General features: G+C 39.2%; 1 protein-coding gene across 10 annotated transcripts in view; it reads left to right on the forward strand.

Annotated features, from left to right (window-relative positions):
• LOC103473951 (voltage-dependent N-type calcium channel subunit alpha-1B-like) overlaps window positions 1-6684 on the forward strand; it is a 73693-nt gene extending 67009 nt beyond the window's left edge. For 8 of the 10 annotated variants that reach the window (XM_017307828.1, XM_008424616.1, XM_017307829.1 and 5 more), the window contains 4 exons: window positions 1672-1710; window positions 4410-4647; window positions 5272-5495; window positions 5652-6684. In XM_017307828.1, the coding sequence (XP_017163317.1) occupies window positions 1672-1710; window positions 4410-4647; window positions 5272-5495; window positions 5652-6116 (966 nt within the window). In that variant the 3' untranslated portion in view covers window positions 6117-6684. The remainder of the gene's footprint in view (window positions 1-1671; window positions 1711-4409; window positions 4648-5271; window positions 5496-5651) is intronic. The other 2 variants (XM_017307830.1, XM_017307833.1) reach the window with 2 other exon arrangements.
• Window positions 6685-18233: the final 11549 nt, after the last annotated feature.

Here is an 18233-nt window from a genome sequence, read left to right on the forward strand (position 1 = left end):
TTTTGGATCAGACTCCGGTCCACTTGGCATTCAAACTGGACCCAAACAAACATAACTTCCTAAACAAATAAACTCTTCTTTTATTCACATTATTTTCCTTTAAGAGCTTCTGTATTTATATGTGTGAATTAATCAAACTTTTTAACAGAAAATATGTTGAATTGTTATAAAATGTTTAGATTTTATTGCTGCTGACTGTTCTTTTTATTTTCATTTTTTCCTTTCAAAGGGTTGAGTCTCTGCATGTCCAGTGATGTAACTGTCATAAACTTTAAAGAGTTTTTAATGTGTATTAATTTCATTCTGTGGAATCTGCTGTGTTGACGCCACGTTTAGGGGATTTTGTTTCTCTGTTTGGATTTTTCCACCCGTCTGTTCAGCTTTACTGTCTCACTGTCTGGTTTCCGTCTGTCACCGTCTTTCCCTCCACGATTCTTGAACACGTGCTTTCCCGCTGTTTACGTTGCATTTTTAAGCTCCTTAAAGATTTCAGGTCTTTCTAATTATTCAGTTTGTCACTTAATAACCACAGATTCAACAGGTTTGTTTTGTTTATGTGAGACAAAGTAGTAAAAAGTAGAAGCTCAACGCTCAGCATCATTTTACAAATAGACATCCAAAAAGTCTGTTGCTAATGTATAGTTAGAAGTTGCAAATAATGTTATTGTATAAATACCTAGAGCTACTTTTTTAGGAGAACCTGATGCAAATCTACACTTCTGCTGGTAACGTAGCTAATTTTAAGCTAGCGCTAAGCATTTTTTCTAGCTTAGGGAACATTTATCACATTTAGCTTCCCCCTAAATTAATATTTTGGATAATTTCTGAATGTAGTTAGACGTTTTATGTTCATGCTCTTATTTTGAAGTGGATGAACACGGAACAGTTCCATATCCTGTCTACGTGTTCTTTATTTTTACTCAGTCATGTTATTTAAAACAAGAAACATGGACAGTAGAAAACATTAGAACAGCGAGTTACGGGTAATGTAGATACACAAAAAGAGAAGTTAATTTCCACCAAAAAAACTCAGTTTTTTTCTAAAGTTTCTGAGTTTCTAAATAAATAAAAAAAATCCTGAGCAACCAAAAGTCTGAAAATCTTTTGATGCAACCACTTTAAAAGATAATATACAGATAAAAAAATATGAATTCAGAAAACATGAAGAGATGAGGATGTACTCTAGACTTTTTAAAAAAGACAGACTATTCAAAATTTGTTGTTTTTAACATATTTATAATTCCATTTGGGTCTCAACTTCTAAAAATAGTACAAGTGTTTAAAAATAACAGTTGCCCAGTCATTTTCTGCCAGTAAGTTACGCCGTTACCAAGCAACCCCAGCGGAACTCTGCCCGTTACCTAGCAACCAGAGTAAATGTGGAGTTAATTTTGGTTTAAAGTAACAGAACCTGTTCAAGGAAGCACAATCATGTTATTTAATGTAAAAAAAGCAACATTTGTAATTAAATGTGTCTAAAACTCCAGTTTAACATTTATTTTTTATAAAAAAGCTGACAATAGGAGCTAATTTTACCCGATGGGTTCTGTGGGCAGCAGGAAACTACAGAAGCGGCCTTCTTCTTCTTCTCTTCCTGTCTTCCCGTTTTTTCTTGTGTTGATGCTCACTGCTAATGTTTTGCCCGCCTCCTCTTGTGCGTGCTGTCCTTAGCGGAGCCACCCTCGCCACGCCCCCGGGACACACCTGGCAGTATGTACCACCTGTTGCGCCACCTCTCTATCCTCCCCTCTTCTCTCTCTTTGTGTTTTTGCCTCCATCACATTGCAGTTGACGCCCTCCACAACGCACCACCCATTCCATATAATCTCATTTTTAAAAAAGCGATTTACATTCACATTGAAGCCATACATCCTTGGAAAGGTATCTGTATGTGTTCTCAGGTTCGTCTCCTGCTTTTCAGCAGTGCGGTGCTACACGCTGTGGTTGTGAGTGTTTGTGTCGTTTTGTGGAAGGTGGAGACGGTACTGCTGCTCTTCTGTTTCAAAGATTTCTCACTTAAAACTTGTTTGGTTTTCTCATTTCTACTGGTTTCAGTCTTAAAATCTTATTTAATTAGTTAAATTGAGACAATAAGCTGCAAAAACACAAAATATTACCAAGTATTTTATCTAGTTTTTACATAATTTCACTAATTATGTGGGAAAATTTAGTTTATGCAGTGTAAGAACTTGAGTCAATAGTTTTTTTAATATTCATAAAAATTACTAATTCCACTGGGAGTGAAATAATCTGCAATTTTAAGGAATTATTGACTTATAAAAAGCTATTGAAACGCTACCTGTAAATTAGTTTTGTCTTATTTTTAAAAAATACTTTGGATTTTTGTGTTTTTGCAGTGCAGCTTGTATGTTTTGGGGGATTTCACTTGCAAAAACACAAAATGCTACCAATTTTTTTGTCAAATATTTAGTGGAAATTGTTTAGCACACTTTAATTGAAACTAATTTGAAAATGACTTTTCAGCAAAATACAGGAGTTTAAGAAAAATAATTCCTTGATTTTAAAAAAATACCAGTAGTTTATTTCACCTATAACATGGAAAAATGTTTTAAGTGAAATCATCCCCCAATTTTATACATTTTTCAAGAATTTTGACTTAAAACAAGGTCTTACACTTCAAAAACTATGGAACAATACTGTTAACAAGTTGTTGTTTTTTTCATAGTTTTTAGTGCAAATATCTGATCAGACTTGAAATAATTTAAAATTAACTTACAGTAACTTTTCAGCAAGAAATATGAGTTTATTTTAAGTACGGTAAGTTATAAGTGAAATAATGTGTTACTTTTTCATCAATATTGAGGAATTGTTTTCTTAAAACTAGCTCCTACTTCTAGCTGAAAAGTTACTTGTTAGTTTTTCTTTATTTCAAGTTAAATTTATTTTCACTATAAACTATATTTTAAAAAAATTGGTGACATTTTGTATTTTTGCAGTGTAATCTGATTCTAAGAGTTTTTCAGGGTTTAAATTAAAATGTTAAAACTTTTAATTCTGTCCATTTTGTGATGGGAACAGAATTAGAGAAAATTCTGGTGCAAATAATTTATTTCTGTTAAAATAATGAGATTTTAAGGCTGCTTGCTGAATAAATGACTGTTAAGATCGTTTTCTTAACATGATGTCGCCTCTGGACTCTGACTGCAGCGACGTCTCAAACTGTGAGCGAGGAACAAGAACCAACGCTCCACCAATTCACTCCAAAATGTATCTAATCAGTATAATTAACATTTTAAGTCTCTAAAATGGTTCATTTTGGTTTAAATCGCTGCTAATTTCAGTTGGAAGGTGAGTTTTGGTTGCTGGTTCAGTTCCTCGTCTCACCAGTTTGATTTCTGCAACCGACAAGGTAAGAACCAGACAGAGTGAGCAGCACTATCTAATAAAATAATAAAGAAATTAAATTAACTGTCAGTTTTAAGGAGAAAAGTGAATAATATGATGCATTACATATTTTAGTGTGTCCCTCTAACTGCCTTTTTTAGCTCTTCAAAAACCAAATATATCTTATAATGTTTAATTATGCAGAGTGGAAACCATCTTAGTATTAGCATACAAGCTACACTGTAAAAACACAAAATCTTACGATGTATTTTATCTAGCTTCTTTTGCAAATGCACTTGAAATAAAAGAAAACTAACTTACAAGTAACTTTCAGTAAAATATATGAGCTTGTTTAAAGAAAATAATTCCTTAATATCAATGAAAAAGTTCAACATCAACCGGCACATTATTTCACTTAAAAMATTTTTCCCATCTTATAAATGAATTAATCTGCCAGTAGGACTTGTATTTTTCCATTAATTTTGCACTAGAAACTAGACAACAATACTTGGTAAGATTTTTGTGTTTTTGCAGTGCAAACCTCACCTCTGAGTTCATTTGAATCCGTCTCACATCTGGATGTATTTTGGCAAATGAAAATAATTTTTGGTCATTTGAACAAAAAACAAGAGAAGTTTAGTCTGATTTAACTTTAAGCAGAAGCTTAATTCCCATTGACTATATAATTGGAGTTACGGAAATAAATTTGCTTAAAGAAGACGCTCTAGTTTTGAAATAACTTGTTTTTTGATCAAAAGTTTTGGTGATGAGATGAGGCAGGTTTTTTTGGACTTATCAAAATGTGCAAAACTGCATTAAAAACAAGTTTTTCGCATCACACGAGTCACATGATCAACAACAGGATGTTACTACTGTTGGAAACGACAAAGAAAACAGGAAGTAGTTGGAGGATGATGGCAGTTCAGTCTTCATTCAGACATTCAAACAAGTTTAATGTTTAGACGTGAAGTTGCTGCTCTCTGGCTTCATGTTGTGAATATTTCATCGATCCACTGCCAAGCAGTCCGCTTGACCTTTGACCTTTTCCTCTTCCCTCCTTCCAGCCGATCGTTGACCTCAGCCCAATAAAACGCTCTGCGTCGTCGCTGACGCCCCAGCAGGTCGGGCTGAGGGACTACGACCTGGAGCGCGTCGACCAGAGCCGGTTCTGTGCCGGACCGGACCCGGACCGGACCCACCATCACCACCATCACCGCTGCCACCGCCGCAGAGACAAGGACAAAGACAGGAAGCAGAAGTCTCTGGATAAAACGTCCTCAGCGCCGCCGTCTGGCGCAGTCGGTGAGCCAGAAAACAAGACGCAGAAAAAAAATTCAACACCAAAATTTATAATCACAGTTTACTTGAAGTAGGAGATTCTTATAGATTCTGAATAAAATATTTAAACTATAAACCAGAAGTACTTGGTAAGACTTTTGCAGTGTTGAGGCGCCGCAAACTGCAGAAATGTTTTCCTCACAAGGTTCCTTCTGGTTTTAGCTGCAGGTTTTGGTCACAGAAGTTGGTTTCTGTTACTGGTGATCTGCTAAAGTTACACTGACTGGTTTCTGACCAGTAAAGAGTCGCTGCTGGGTTTCCTAGCTGAGATAAAAGGCCAGAGTAGACAGAGGTCAGAAACGTCCTGGTGAGAACCAAAACCACCAGCAGGAAGAAAGAGAAGAAAGTTTGAGACCTCAAAGCTCATCTGACACCTGATTATGATGAAATTACTTCTGTTTATGTTTGATTCACTGCGTTTCCTTTACAAATATGCACATAATTTTGTCAATATTCTGCTATTTGCAGAGACAAGTTTGATCATGTGATGAGTGATTAGAAATTACTGGGACCGCTCCAGAGACATGAAGCTGGCAGAGTTTTAAATGTTTAAGAAGTAAACTGTCGCTGAACGTCTCCGTCCTGTAGGTTCGTTTGAAGACCCGTCAGCCGACGGTTTGTCCAGAGAGCGAGCGAGGGAGCGGGACCGCAGCCGGCCCCATGAGAGGAGGCACCACTCCTCCGCCGGGGAGAAGCAGCGCTACTACTCCTGCGAGCGCTACGGCAGCAGGGAGCCGGGTCAGGCCCGGTCGGCTGGTCCGAGCCGGTCCTCGTCTCCAGGAGAGAGCCAGGACTCTGGCCTCATCAAACAGGTGAGACATGTTTCAGTAAACGATGGTGTAGTAGGTCTGCCAGGCCAGGCGGTGGCGCTGTAGCCGTGTGGACCAATTGTTATTGGTTATGTTCTATATTCTTATTGATTATTGCCCAGGCTTACCTTAAAGTCACAGTGTGGTTGTGTTTCCCAGCAGGGAAGCACTGTGACGAAGCCGCCGTCTGGTACCGGCGCTCAGGCCCGCGGGCGCCGCCAGCTCCCCCAGACGCCGCTCACGCCTCGGCCCGCCGTGTCCTACAAGACCCCCACCTCCTCAGCTGCTACGCCCAGCGCCTCCACGCCCGGGTCTCGCTTCGTCTGCGGCGCATCGGAGCACGACCGCATGCTCGCGGCTCACGAGGAGCCCAAAGCGCCAGTTGGTCCGGACTCTAACGCGAGCCGGCAGCAGCTGGACTCGTCCCTGCTGGAGGAGGGCGAGGACTTCCAGGACGCTGTGAGCAGCCATGGGGGGGGACACTCCTCCAGAGGCGCCGCCACCGCCGCGCAGGGGCGGGCAGGGGGAGTGCCGAACGGCTACCACTACACGCTGGGGTCTGCGCCGGGCAGCAGCCGGGGAGCGGCGGGTCTCAGGGAGCGGGAGGAGGAGGACTGGTGCTAGCTGGGCGCTAAGCTCCACAGCTGAAACTGAAACGCTAAAAACCTGCTGCTGAGCGCCGAGGTCGGCCGGCTGGAGCCCGCGACTGGGACTGTGCCGCTGAAGGAGGTCACTGATCATTCACTGCCATAACACCAAATACTACCCAGTGTTGTTGGTCCAGTTTCTACTGGAAATATCTTCGTACACTTGAAATAAGATTAAACTAACTCACAAGTAACTTTTCAGCAAGATATAGGAGCTGGTTTTAGGTCAAAAATCCCTTAATATTGACAAACTACTGACTCCACTGTGATTACTTTATAAAATGGAAAAAAACGGCTTAGGAGTGAAATAATCTTCCAGTGGAAATTGTACTTTTTTCAGTCAAAATTAAAGTGGGCATATTATGCAAAATTCATATTTTACACATTTTTACACTTCCATTTGGGTTCCTACTGTTTCTAAAAGCAAAGCAAGGTCTTTAAATAAACACACCCAGCCTGTTTTTGACATAATGTTCATGTTTTTTGGCCTCTGGAAATCAAGATGTTTCAAAAACCTCCAGAATTTAACGTCACAAATCAGCAGGCACTGCGCCGTTACCTAGCAACCCCAGCAGAGTTCCACCCGTTACCCAGCAACACAAGCTCAGCTGGTTTTACCACTGTTATGCGTTGTGTTGTTGACTTACCATACAGGAACCACTTACTACACTCTTGTTGAAGTCTCAAGAGGCTCTAATGCTTTTCAAAGATTGTTTGGTTGTATAATTGTCCATCTGCTGGCAGCCATTTTAACATACAAGTGTAAACATTGAGTTAGGGGGCGTGGTCAGCAGCAGCTTATTTGGATTTAAAGTGACAGACTCTAAAACAGCTAAAATGTGATTATCTAAGGATGATTTTGTGTAAAATTATAATGAAAATGTTTTGTTTTGCAAATAGACATTTTCTAACCTGCATAACAGGTCACCTTTAGGGAATCACTGACTTAAAACAAGCTCCTATTTTTTTCTTAAAAGTTACTTGTATGTTACTTTTGTCTCATTCCAGGCGTATTAAAATATTTGCACTAAAAAACAGATCAAAAATCCTTGGTAAGATTTTATGTTTCTGCAGTGTTCCAGCTTTTTGTGTTAATCTCTAATATTACAACCTCTTTACAAGAAAAAAAACCTTTTCTATCCCATTTACTTGCACTGAGATTATAGCACACGTGAAAACCCTTAACCTTCTGCCTTGGCTGGTAAATTCAGAAGATATAAGCCAAAATGTTGAGAGTGAAGCTGTAAACTGTGTCAGAATGCCTCATTCCTGACCTTATCATAGCTTCTCACTGTTTTAAATTCACACTTTATGGCTCTTTTTGTTTGTTTTGTCACAATCAGAACAATATTTCTGAGTTTATTTTTGTTTGTTTAGCTGCTACTTTGGTGTAACTTTTGCAAAAAAAAAAAAGGTTCAAATGTTTTCATTCAGGTATTTAGATTCTTATAGAACATGTGTTAATGGAGATCATGGGTAGAAAAGGAGAACAACCAATAGAGGCAAAAATGTGGAATCTACTTTTTATTTCACTTTAAAGCTGAAAAAATATCACAGATATGACAAAAAGCAGTTTTATTTTAGCAGATGAACATTCAGAGTTTTTAGAACAAGCCTGAAACAATTTCTTTTTTTTTTTTTTGCTTTATTTTCAGATCAAGTAGGGGGACAAAATCTAAAATGATTAAACTGTTTCGGGAAAAAATGAATTAATTGCCCTTTAATTTACATTTGTAAAACAAATACCTCCACATGTCTCAGGTTCAACTGGGGACCAAAATGGCAACATTTGTTTCATTTTCTGTTGGAACATTTCACTTTCTCTCTGCACCGAGTCAAACAAACCAAAATAATTTATAAAAGCTTTTCCCCTCCTGACCTGTGGGGGCGATGCACCAAGAACCACTAAAGAAGATAATAAATGCAACTTCCTGTTTCACAAAATGTAAATGAAAACGGAGTGGCGTCTCCTTTGTCTTTCATAAAAAATAAAAAAAACAGGAGCCAGTTCTGCCGCTACCGCTCACCTATCGCGTTTGTTTTGGTTGTATTTACCCAGAATGCCCTGCGCCATAGTCCGCTTCCTGCTGGTCTCGTGTGAAGACATCTTTGCAGATTTTCCATTTTGTTTCTACTAGCTGCAACTTTTAGATCCATTTTTTTGAGATAATCAGAACACGGTTGGTCCATTTTCCACGGTAAGATTTCCCCTTGTGCAGGTATAGAAATGCTAATTGAGGAGTTAGCATAGATAGCATATTTATCCAGTTAATATAAAGTTGAATGCTCTTAACAATCGACTAACGATTAATTTATAAGTGGCCATTTTCTTAAAGATCCGTTTTCTCTTGTATCAAGAGAAGCAACCATTGTTCTATGACATGAAGGGCTAAATTTGTCATATTTGACATTTTTACATGTCAGTTGTGACTGAACAGACTGGAAATGGTGGGAGTTTTTCACGCTATGACACTAAGACAGCCCTCAAAACCAACTGTTCTTATTAGCATAATGTCTTTTTATATTATTTTCTGCGTTTTCCTCGTATCACATCCTGTCATCGTGGCACGTCAGTCATTTTGGTTGAGAAATTGATGCTCAGTTGAATTAACTTAAGGAGCTTTTAGTTTTTATACTTAAGAGAAAAGGGTCGCATAAGGTGCATTTTGCATCCCATAAATGTCTCCGTTAGGACCGTTTCGTTTCAGAGCGCCGCCATCTTTAATCCTGTATCGCCTGCTCCATTTATGAATGACCAGCGGCGCCCTCTACTTGATGGTGGCCAAACTGCAACACTAAAAGAAAGGTCTAAGCGGACATTATTAGCTAATTGATTGGAACTAATTTTAATCTAATAAATTAATTGACAATCTCAATTCGGTAGTTTGTATGAGTAATATACATTTTTTGTTTGTTTGATCCACCTGTAGCTGAGATTCCACATTTTCTGCCGCTTTTTCACTGTCACGTTTTTGTAATCTGTACAGGATGTAAAAAGGTTTCGGTGCACACAGAACCAGAGGAACTCTTTTTCTGGCGTTAAGTGGCCAAATATCAAGTGCCTCGTTTACCACAAAGTTGTTAAAGTTTCAGCTTCGCTTCGGTTCAGATGGACTTAAACCGAGAGCGCAGAATGACCGTGGCTGGGAAGAAAAAAATATACATGAACATCCTGAGTTAAAAACAGAAATATACTTTTTTTGTACAATTCTTCTGGTGGGTGTTTTAAAATTTAATTTCAAAGTAAATAATGTAGTGCATGACAAGGGTAGTGTTTGTACTGAAGGGTTTGTGGTAAGTATTTGCCTTTGTTCTCTCACATATACTGCCAGTCAGCCACAGAAATCCGTCTCTCAGTTGAGAAAAAGTGCCATTTTTTAAAATTATATAAAAAAGAAAATATTTCAGAACCACCTGCCTCCTCCAGCATGTGTTATATTTATCGTCTCTGCCATAAAAGCTCGGATTTTCTGGGCTTTCCTCCTCCTCCTCGTTTTTGGTTTCTAAACTGTGACGGTTATCACAAACGGAGTGACGTCAGGTTTTAGCCACTCTGTGACAATGTCAGTTGGAAAATGTCGGTTGGAAAACTGACCTAAATGTAAACTCACAGGTTCAGTAAAGAGTTGTGTTGTTGCAGATGACTGTTCACTGAAAAATATATATTAAAAAGTAGGGCTATGCAACAAGACGACACTTCATCTGCCCGTAGCTTTACCCCCTGCAGTCCCCGGGTTCAGGCTTTCGTGCGACTGCGAGCGGATTTTATGTCTCTGTGTGTGAAGAGTTGTAAATTAAATCTGTATTAATAGATGTACAGCCGAGGCAAAAACAGCGTGTGAAAAGTGTGGAGCACCGGGTTTTTGTTTTTTTTTTTCTGTGAGAGGTGAAAACCCACAAATGAAAACTGTGGCCGCAGATTCGTTTCTAAAATATGAATTAAAGCCACATTTTTCAGAATAACAGTGAAAACCTCGGTCCTTACCTCTTTCCACTGGGATTTTTTAAAAGGTAAGGCTTGCTGTATGTTATATGTTTGCTTTTGTCAATAAATTCCGAAAAAATTAATTATTATGAATAATGATGATTTTGTCTGAAAAACTGGTGAGCGGTATCTATTCAGTAGTGGGGAGTAAGCTAGCTAAAGCACGATGCTAACATGCTAACTTCAATTCAAATTACGTCTGCTCTTGAAAGACTACAACCTCAAACACCAATTTAATTTCGACGTAATTTACATGTTCTATAATGTCACTAGATATTGCACTTATGTTTCTTTCTTGTGTTTTATTTTGTTCGTGTATGTTTTACGTTTGAAATCAGATAAATTGAAGAACGGAAACGGAACTGCTGCGTAGTCTTCACCCTTTCAAAATAAGAGCAGGTTTAGGTTTAACCGTTTAGAACCGAAATTTTAAACCAAATGTCAAATTTTATTCAGCTGTTAGTTTACAAAACAGTTAAGTAAATTAGCGCTTTAAAGTTTATCCAGAATATTTAATTTAGGGAAAGCTAAGTGTGCTAAACATTGAAAAACATAGTAAAAATGCTAAATAAAAATTAGCTCCACTATTAGTGGAAGTGTACCCACAACTGCTGGTGTGCGTTTTTACACCATAAGTCATAATGATCCCAGTAAGGTTAATAAATCGGGAATTTTCACAAAAGAGACGAGCGATGCTTATAACTTCCTATTTTAAAAGTTTGAATGACAAATATACTTTGTCTTTGTGCTACCATAGAAGCTAACCAATGAAAGTTCTCCTAGATTTGCTAATAGCATCTTTGTATTTCAACTTCAATACTTCTATTTTATTGATTTTTTTTATGAACAATATTTGTGAATATGCAGATTTTCTGCTAATAACTTGGAGCAATGTTCCATAGAAAAATTTGCAGATAGTCCCATGTAAAGCAACTAAAATGATCTAAAAGTCAAACAAAGCTAAAATAATACATTTTATGGAACTAGCTGAGGTATTTTATACATCACATGATAGTGCAGTGAAAAACTATTTACTCCTTTTATATTCCTTCTAGTTTTTGCATTTTTGTCACATCTAAATGTTTCAGAATGTCTAATAAAATATAATTATAAAGCTAACAAATGGTAGATTGCTAGAAATAATCCCAGAATTAAACAATTTCTTGATCAAAACGTGTCTGACAGCATGAAGCAGAATTACAGTTTGCAAAAAGCAACATAAAAAAAATCTAACGGAAACTAAGCAAGTGTTTCAGTTCAATGAAACACTTGCTTTGTCCTCCATTGTTTTCAGAACAATGGAGGACGGAACGTCAAGAAGAGTGAATGATGTCCATGAAAAACCTGGAAATAAGTCCAGCAGACTTCCAGGTATTCAAAGAAAACCTAAGTCAGACTACCTTGGCTTCACCTTGGAACCTGGAGAGAGTCTCAGGTGGAAACGTTTACGTTTATGTGGTCATGCACGGAGAAGAGATGGGAAGAAACTGAGAACTGAGAGAGGAACATCTAGGATGAGTCCCTGGAGAGAAGACGATCAGAAGATGAAGGAAGATGGACAGAAAACTGAACTACACTGTACGAAAGCTGCCTGGTTGTGATTCTGGAGGACCAGAAATAAAATCCAGACCTATAGGATTCACAGCACAGACATTGAGGAAGATGTTTCAGTCCAATAAGATAAACTTTTGAGTCTGGGTTTCTAACTACACATCCCCTGAATCCACCACTTTCCGTCGTTGGGTCTCAGTTCTTCACATCTTGGTGGATGATTGAAATCTGTAAAAACGACGACTTGATTAACCTGTACAACTTATGAGGTCAGTGGAGAAAATGAAATACTATATACTGAAGTTATGAATGATGTTTTCAAACTAATGGTTGAAATTTTTTAAGACTCCAGCAAGTGGAACCACCAGCATTGTGTCAGAAACCCAACATATGACACAATGATGAATGTGTATTAGTTAAGCGTTAGGTTTGAGTAACGTGAGTTCTTTGTGAATTATGAACTACTAAACATGAACAATTGTAAAATGACCTAACTACTAAACAATTATAAAATGAACTAACTACTAAAAATTAATAAGTATAAAATGACTTAACTACTAAACACGTATAAAATGAGCAAACTACTAAACACGTATAAAATGACCTAACTGCCAATACGTATAAAATGACCTAACTACTAAACAAGTATAAAATGACCTAACTACTAAACAAGTATAAAATGAACTAACTACTAAACAAGTATAAAATGAACTACTAAACATGAACAAGTATAAAATGACTAAGTACTAAACACGAATATAGGCCTGTCATGATAACAAATTTTGTTGGACGATTAATTGTCTAAAGAAATTATTGCGATAAACGATAATATTGTTTCCAAGACCTTTTGACACTGATTTAATGGAAATTACTAATAATACATGCGATTTCCTGATATTTATTTTCAAAATAACACGTAACACTGGAACTGATAAACTAACAAAACAACCAAAAACAAAAATAAAATGGATTCTCAGTCTCCATTAACAAAAAAACATACTTGAATAAAAACTAAACAACATAAAGCCAAAGTGGAAATAAATACTGCATTCAACCAAAAGAGTGCAGATTATGAAGTCTGTATAGTATATTGCCTTCAGTAATCACTAGATTTAAAGAGAAAACCGGCACATCCGACTACCTAATGCAATAGTTCACACTATACCATTTTTCCCCCCTATTTTCCCCTTATGACCATCTTAGATCGTTGGCCGATCTAACCGATCATCCTGCGGTGTGTGATGTGTTACAGTAGATCGTTGTGGCCGCTCCGATCTAAATCAGGRGTTTTCTCCGACTGGGAGCTTAACGCTGAATGTGACAGGTAGCCAATCAGAAAGCGCGGATTCTCCTCCTGCTTTCTGAGGGGAAATTATGGAGGGGAATCCCAAACAGCTGACACGGCGCAACCCTCGGAGATGATATGTGGAAACATTAATGTTTATTCAACATTTTGTGTAAAGAATATAGAAATGACAAGGGGAGGAGTTGGAGCCAAATTGATACCTGATGAACCCGGTAGGTTTTCAGCTGTTCTTCGTTAACGTAACATAAATAGGTTATAATTATTTTCATTCAGTCAGGACTTTACGCTGACTCTATAGCTACATGCATCACAGGTAGATTCTAGTAAAGCATTGATTAATGCCTGATATTAAAATTAGTTAACTGGACTTGCTGCCGTTATTTTGTGCCCATGTGGCTGGACACCACACGGCACGACGAACCTGATCGAACCATTATACCTAGGATTTCTGTCGGCTAATGTGTCTCTCAGGGTTTGAAAATGGGCGGACAACTCGTGTAATGTGCGCTGGACATTAGACTAAGGAAATGAGGAAGGGAGGGTCAGTGGAGAGCACTGGAGCTGAGCCTTTTTCATTCAGCGTCATCAACAGAAAGAAAAAAGGCCAGAAGAGACGATAAAGACGATAATTAAAATGATCTCGATAGGCTTTTTTATCGTCCGATTAATTGATTTATCGTTTATCGCGACAGGCCTACACGTATAAAATGAACAAACTACTAAACAAGTATAAAATGACCTAACTACTAAACAAGTATACAATGAACTAACTACTAAACGCAACCAAGTATAAAATGACCTAAGTACTAAACATCAACAAGTATAAAATGACCTACTAAACACAAAGAAGTTTAAATATCATAACTGCTAAATACGAACAATTATAACATGACCTAAGTACTAAAAAAGTTCAAAATAACCAAATCATTAGCGGGGGAAGGTGCGGACACAGAGGTGGTTAGTGTACAGTCAGACCTCCTTCCCCCTCTTGCCATATGCTACCACCCCCCTCTAACGTTAACCTCCCGTCCCTCCACCTATGCGCACTCTACAGTACGCTCTACTCACCTCGCTCTGACTTTAGCAGCAGACCACTAAAAGCTTCCAGTATTCTCAAATCCAAAACTTTGCAACTCTCTTACAGCCATAATTATCACTCCAGTGAGTTGTGTTGAAGGTCTGTTGAAGAAATACATCCAGTTTTGATACGTTCTGACAACGTGTCTCTCCATGGCTCTCCGTTGGTGAGAAAAAGTCCTGTAAACACTTTTGGTAAACACCAAAATTTTCTTGTTTTACATTTGGCTGTAACTCATTTCCCTGCCTCCAGGAGAAGGAGGATGTTCTCGGCCTTGTTGCACTCCTTCATCAGGTCCTTGAAGATGGTCTTGCCCTTGCCTGTGATCTTCTCTGGGCTYATTTTGAGGACTCTARGTTTKGTTTCAGCCCAGAGTTTCTCAAAGAGTCGATCACAGATGGCATGATGCTCTTCTGGAGGGTAGCTGCTCTGGCCTGACTTGTCAATAATCCTCTGGATCACCTCTCTGACCAGGCTTCTCAAGGCCGTTTTTCTGATTGCCACCTCTTCAGACTCTCCCTGGTCTTCCTTCGGTTCACYGATAGAGTCTGTTTCTGTTTCTTCCAGTTCCAGCTCAGCAGGAGTCATATCCTCACAGATTTCTGCTGGCGGTTTTAAATTTRGAACTGGATGAGAAACAGTCGATCCAGGAGGATGTGAAACCTCCTGTTCCTCTTCTGAACAAACGTGAGAATCCGTTAATTCCTCATTCCCTTCATCGTCCAGCACTGAGGWAGCCAACATCTGATTGCCCCACTGAGCTTCCTTCACAGATGAATCCTCATCTTYATCCAAAGGAGTGAAGGCAGATGAGGAATCATCAGAGCTGGACTTCGGTTCTGATTTGTTTTCCAGCAGATTTTCAGTCAACAAGATCTCAGGATGAATGAAGGCTTCCAAGGGTGAGATATCATCAACCTTTGGCTTCACTTCTATTTCCTGTGACTCTTCGGTTGACTGAGAATCKGTTACGGAGTTCTCCACGTCTGTAACATCTGGAGGAACGAACGGYTCAGCAGGTGAGGTTTCATCAACCTTRGGCTCTTCTTGATGTAGATCTGTGGTTTCCTGGACTTCCGAGGAATGACGGCTGCCATAGCCGTAGTTTCCTTTACTTCGGCCGGCTGAGCCTCTGCTTCACATCCTTTAATGTCAGACATTTTGTCTACAAGAGGACCTTCTCCTGCCGACATTTTTTCATCTTCCACCTGGATGTTCAGCATCGGCTTGACTTCAGTCAGAGAGGTTTCTGGTTGTTCTTGGATGATCATGGGAGCCACCTTCGATGAATGTTTACCAGTGAMAYTTCTGAAAAACCTCTTGATCTTCCCTGTCAAACCTTTAATCTTAGATTTCGGTTCACAAGTTTTAYCGTCGGCTGGTTTCTTGAAGTCCTCAACAGATGCACGCAATCCAACCAAAAGGTCCTCCAGGATCAAGCTGGTTTCATCAACCATATGTCTGATTATGGACGTACCRGAGTCCAATCTGTGATCMASTCTAGCCAGCAAATATTGCACAATCAGCCTGTTTAAATTCTGTGTGTGTTCGCTATGGATGTCTCCTTCGATGTCCAGGACTTTGGCTAAGGCTTCAGGAACCTTGTTGCCCACGGCCGCCTTCAAGTCCTTCATAGTGCAACGTTCCTTGGGAAGACTATGCAGAACRTTGCATGTAAACAGCTCCAAGATGTCTCCAAAAGTCTCCTGCAGAGCACAGGTGGTGGTGGGTGCTGGGTTTCCATTTGCCAGTCCTAACCTCTCCTTCTGGATGAGGTTTCTGAAAAACGGGTCGACCGCAGCCATCAGGGCTTCTACTGTGACGGTCTGGGTCTCTTCGGTTGGTGAACTCTGTGTACTTGCCATGATCCCTGTAGATTTCTTAGGTCTGAAGAACAACGGGCTTTGCGAAGAATGAGTGCAAAATGACCTTTAGAGTAAAAAAACGAGCAAATAAAGACCTTGAGTATGACGTCCGTTGAACGTCATAGACATCAAACCCGCCCACACAGCAGCCTCAGGTCCTAAGAAGTCACGTTGCGKCACCAGCCACTTTACTGCGCATGTCAGATAATCTATTTAACTATTTAAATTATTTACAGTTGGGCTAATTAAATAATTAACAAGCGGCAGCCACCGCAGATCGCCTCTCTTCGCCCGGCGTAACTCCCGCAGCTCTGCGGCCTCTGCAGCCGTCAGGTTTTATTTTTAGTGCTTCGTGCGTGAAGCTCAAACCATCTCAACCCGCTGCTTTTTATTTCTGAAGGCTTAGTTTGTCAAATGCCTGGATGGAGGCAGCTACAGCTGCATTATCCTCTGGTAGTAAGCAGAATAGGAAGAAATTATTTTATTCGTCCTTTGCGCGATAAATATGAATTGCGGTGTTTTGATTTTTCATGAAAACGGAACTCGGTAAATCTCAATGAAAGCTGATGATGTTGCTGTTAACAAAATGCTTTAATGTCGCTAGTTAGTAGCTAATATCCGACGTTTGGGGCATTTTCTCCCTCATTTATTGACTCACAGGATTTAATGCTTACAGCTCATTAAGACAGTAGCGAGAGATGCGAGTTAGAATAACTTAGTTTGTTGCGCAGTGATAAACACTGGCTGACAACATGCTAGCTAATGCTCAACATGCTAGCTAATGCTAACTTGTTCGTTCAACACTGTTAATACTAACTAACCTCTGTGTGGGTGTGTGACGGTCCAGTCCTGCTTCTCTCAATGATCAGTTTTAGGGAAAAATAATTGACATTCAAATGTTGCAGAGTTAATGACGCAGTTGTTGGTTCTTTGAGCACACATGGGATCATTTCAGCCAGCTGAAATATTTGGTTCCCACTTCATAACTTTGGACATAAGAGCATCCATTTCCAAATTCTCAATGGTTGTTATGTGTGATTGTATGATTGAGCCATTAAAATGAGCAACTAGAAATTTAGTTGCTAATTACATAGGAACATTACGTTCTAACGTAAAATGAAGCTTAGGCGCAAATTCAGGCTGGAAAACTTCTACTTCACCTGCTCGCTGCGTCATGCTCTCCGCCTCCAACCTCAGCGCTGGACCTCGACCCGGCGTGTTCAATCACCAATCAAGCTCCGCTTATAAGGATCCACACCCATGCCATCAGCCGCTCTCCAGCTGTGCTCAACCCACCTCCATCCCCTTCTCCACCAGCATCATTCGGCTCTCCAGGACGTCATCCTTTTCCGACCTCCACCATCCCTAATCAGCAATGGGGATGTTCACCCGAGTTCACAGAAATCACCGCTCAAATCTTCTGCCGGGGCCCGAGAGCCAAAGAACTGTTATTAATTTCTAAAGAATTGTTTTTCATTCTTGTCATTAAACTCTTTAATCGTCTTTTCTACGTCTGAGTTTTTCCAGATTGAAATAATGTCATATTTTATATTAGAACCAGAAAGTCATCACTCTGACCTTCATGGGATGGGAATATTTTACTTTAACTAGGACATTCTGAAAGGCAGAGTTGATGAAAAATATTTTTAATGCAAATATTTAAATTTGGACAGGAAAAGAACAGAATGAGCAGCAAATGAACCAAATGCAGAAGAAGAAAAATGTTTTTATTTCTCTAAAACACATGAAGAAAAACTGCAGCAAATAAACAAAAGGAAGATTTAATATTCAAATCTGACGAGTTTAGAAAAATAGGAGCCGACAGAAACAGAAAATTTTCAGGGATTGAGAAAAACTGATCAACATTTCAATGAAATATGATGAATGAGAGGAAAAAATAAGAGAAACAACATCTTGATATTCAGTGTGAAGCTTTGACTGGAAACAAACAGGAAAACACGAGGATCCTGGAATAATCCTGGAATGATCCAGCTTCCATCTTTAAAGGACTGGAAGAAGAAAAAGTTTCCAAGGACTCAATCAGAAAAGTTTTACCAAGAAATAGATTGTAGAGATGAACTATCTGTTCAACAGTGAGAGAGTTTCTCTGACGGGAGGAAAATCTTTAGACTCTTTACTCTCAAATCAGGAAAGAATCACTGAAGAACTAAAAGACAAGAACCTAAATCCAGGAATCAGAGGTTCAGTGAATGTGGTGTTGAAGGTGTGGAGGTGGATCAGTGAGTCAGAGGAGACTCTGTAGAAGGACAGAATGCCAGCAGGACAGTCCACATACACTGATACTCTGT

This window comes from Poecilia reticulata, linkage group LG12, assembly GCF_000633615.1.
Source record: "Poecilia reticulata strain Guanapo linkage group LG12, Guppy_female_1.0+MT, whole genome shotgun sequence".
Classification (NCBI taxonomy): domain Eukaryota; kingdom Metazoa; phylum Chordata; class Actinopteri; order Cyprinodontiformes; family Poeciliidae; genus Poecilia; species Poecilia reticulata.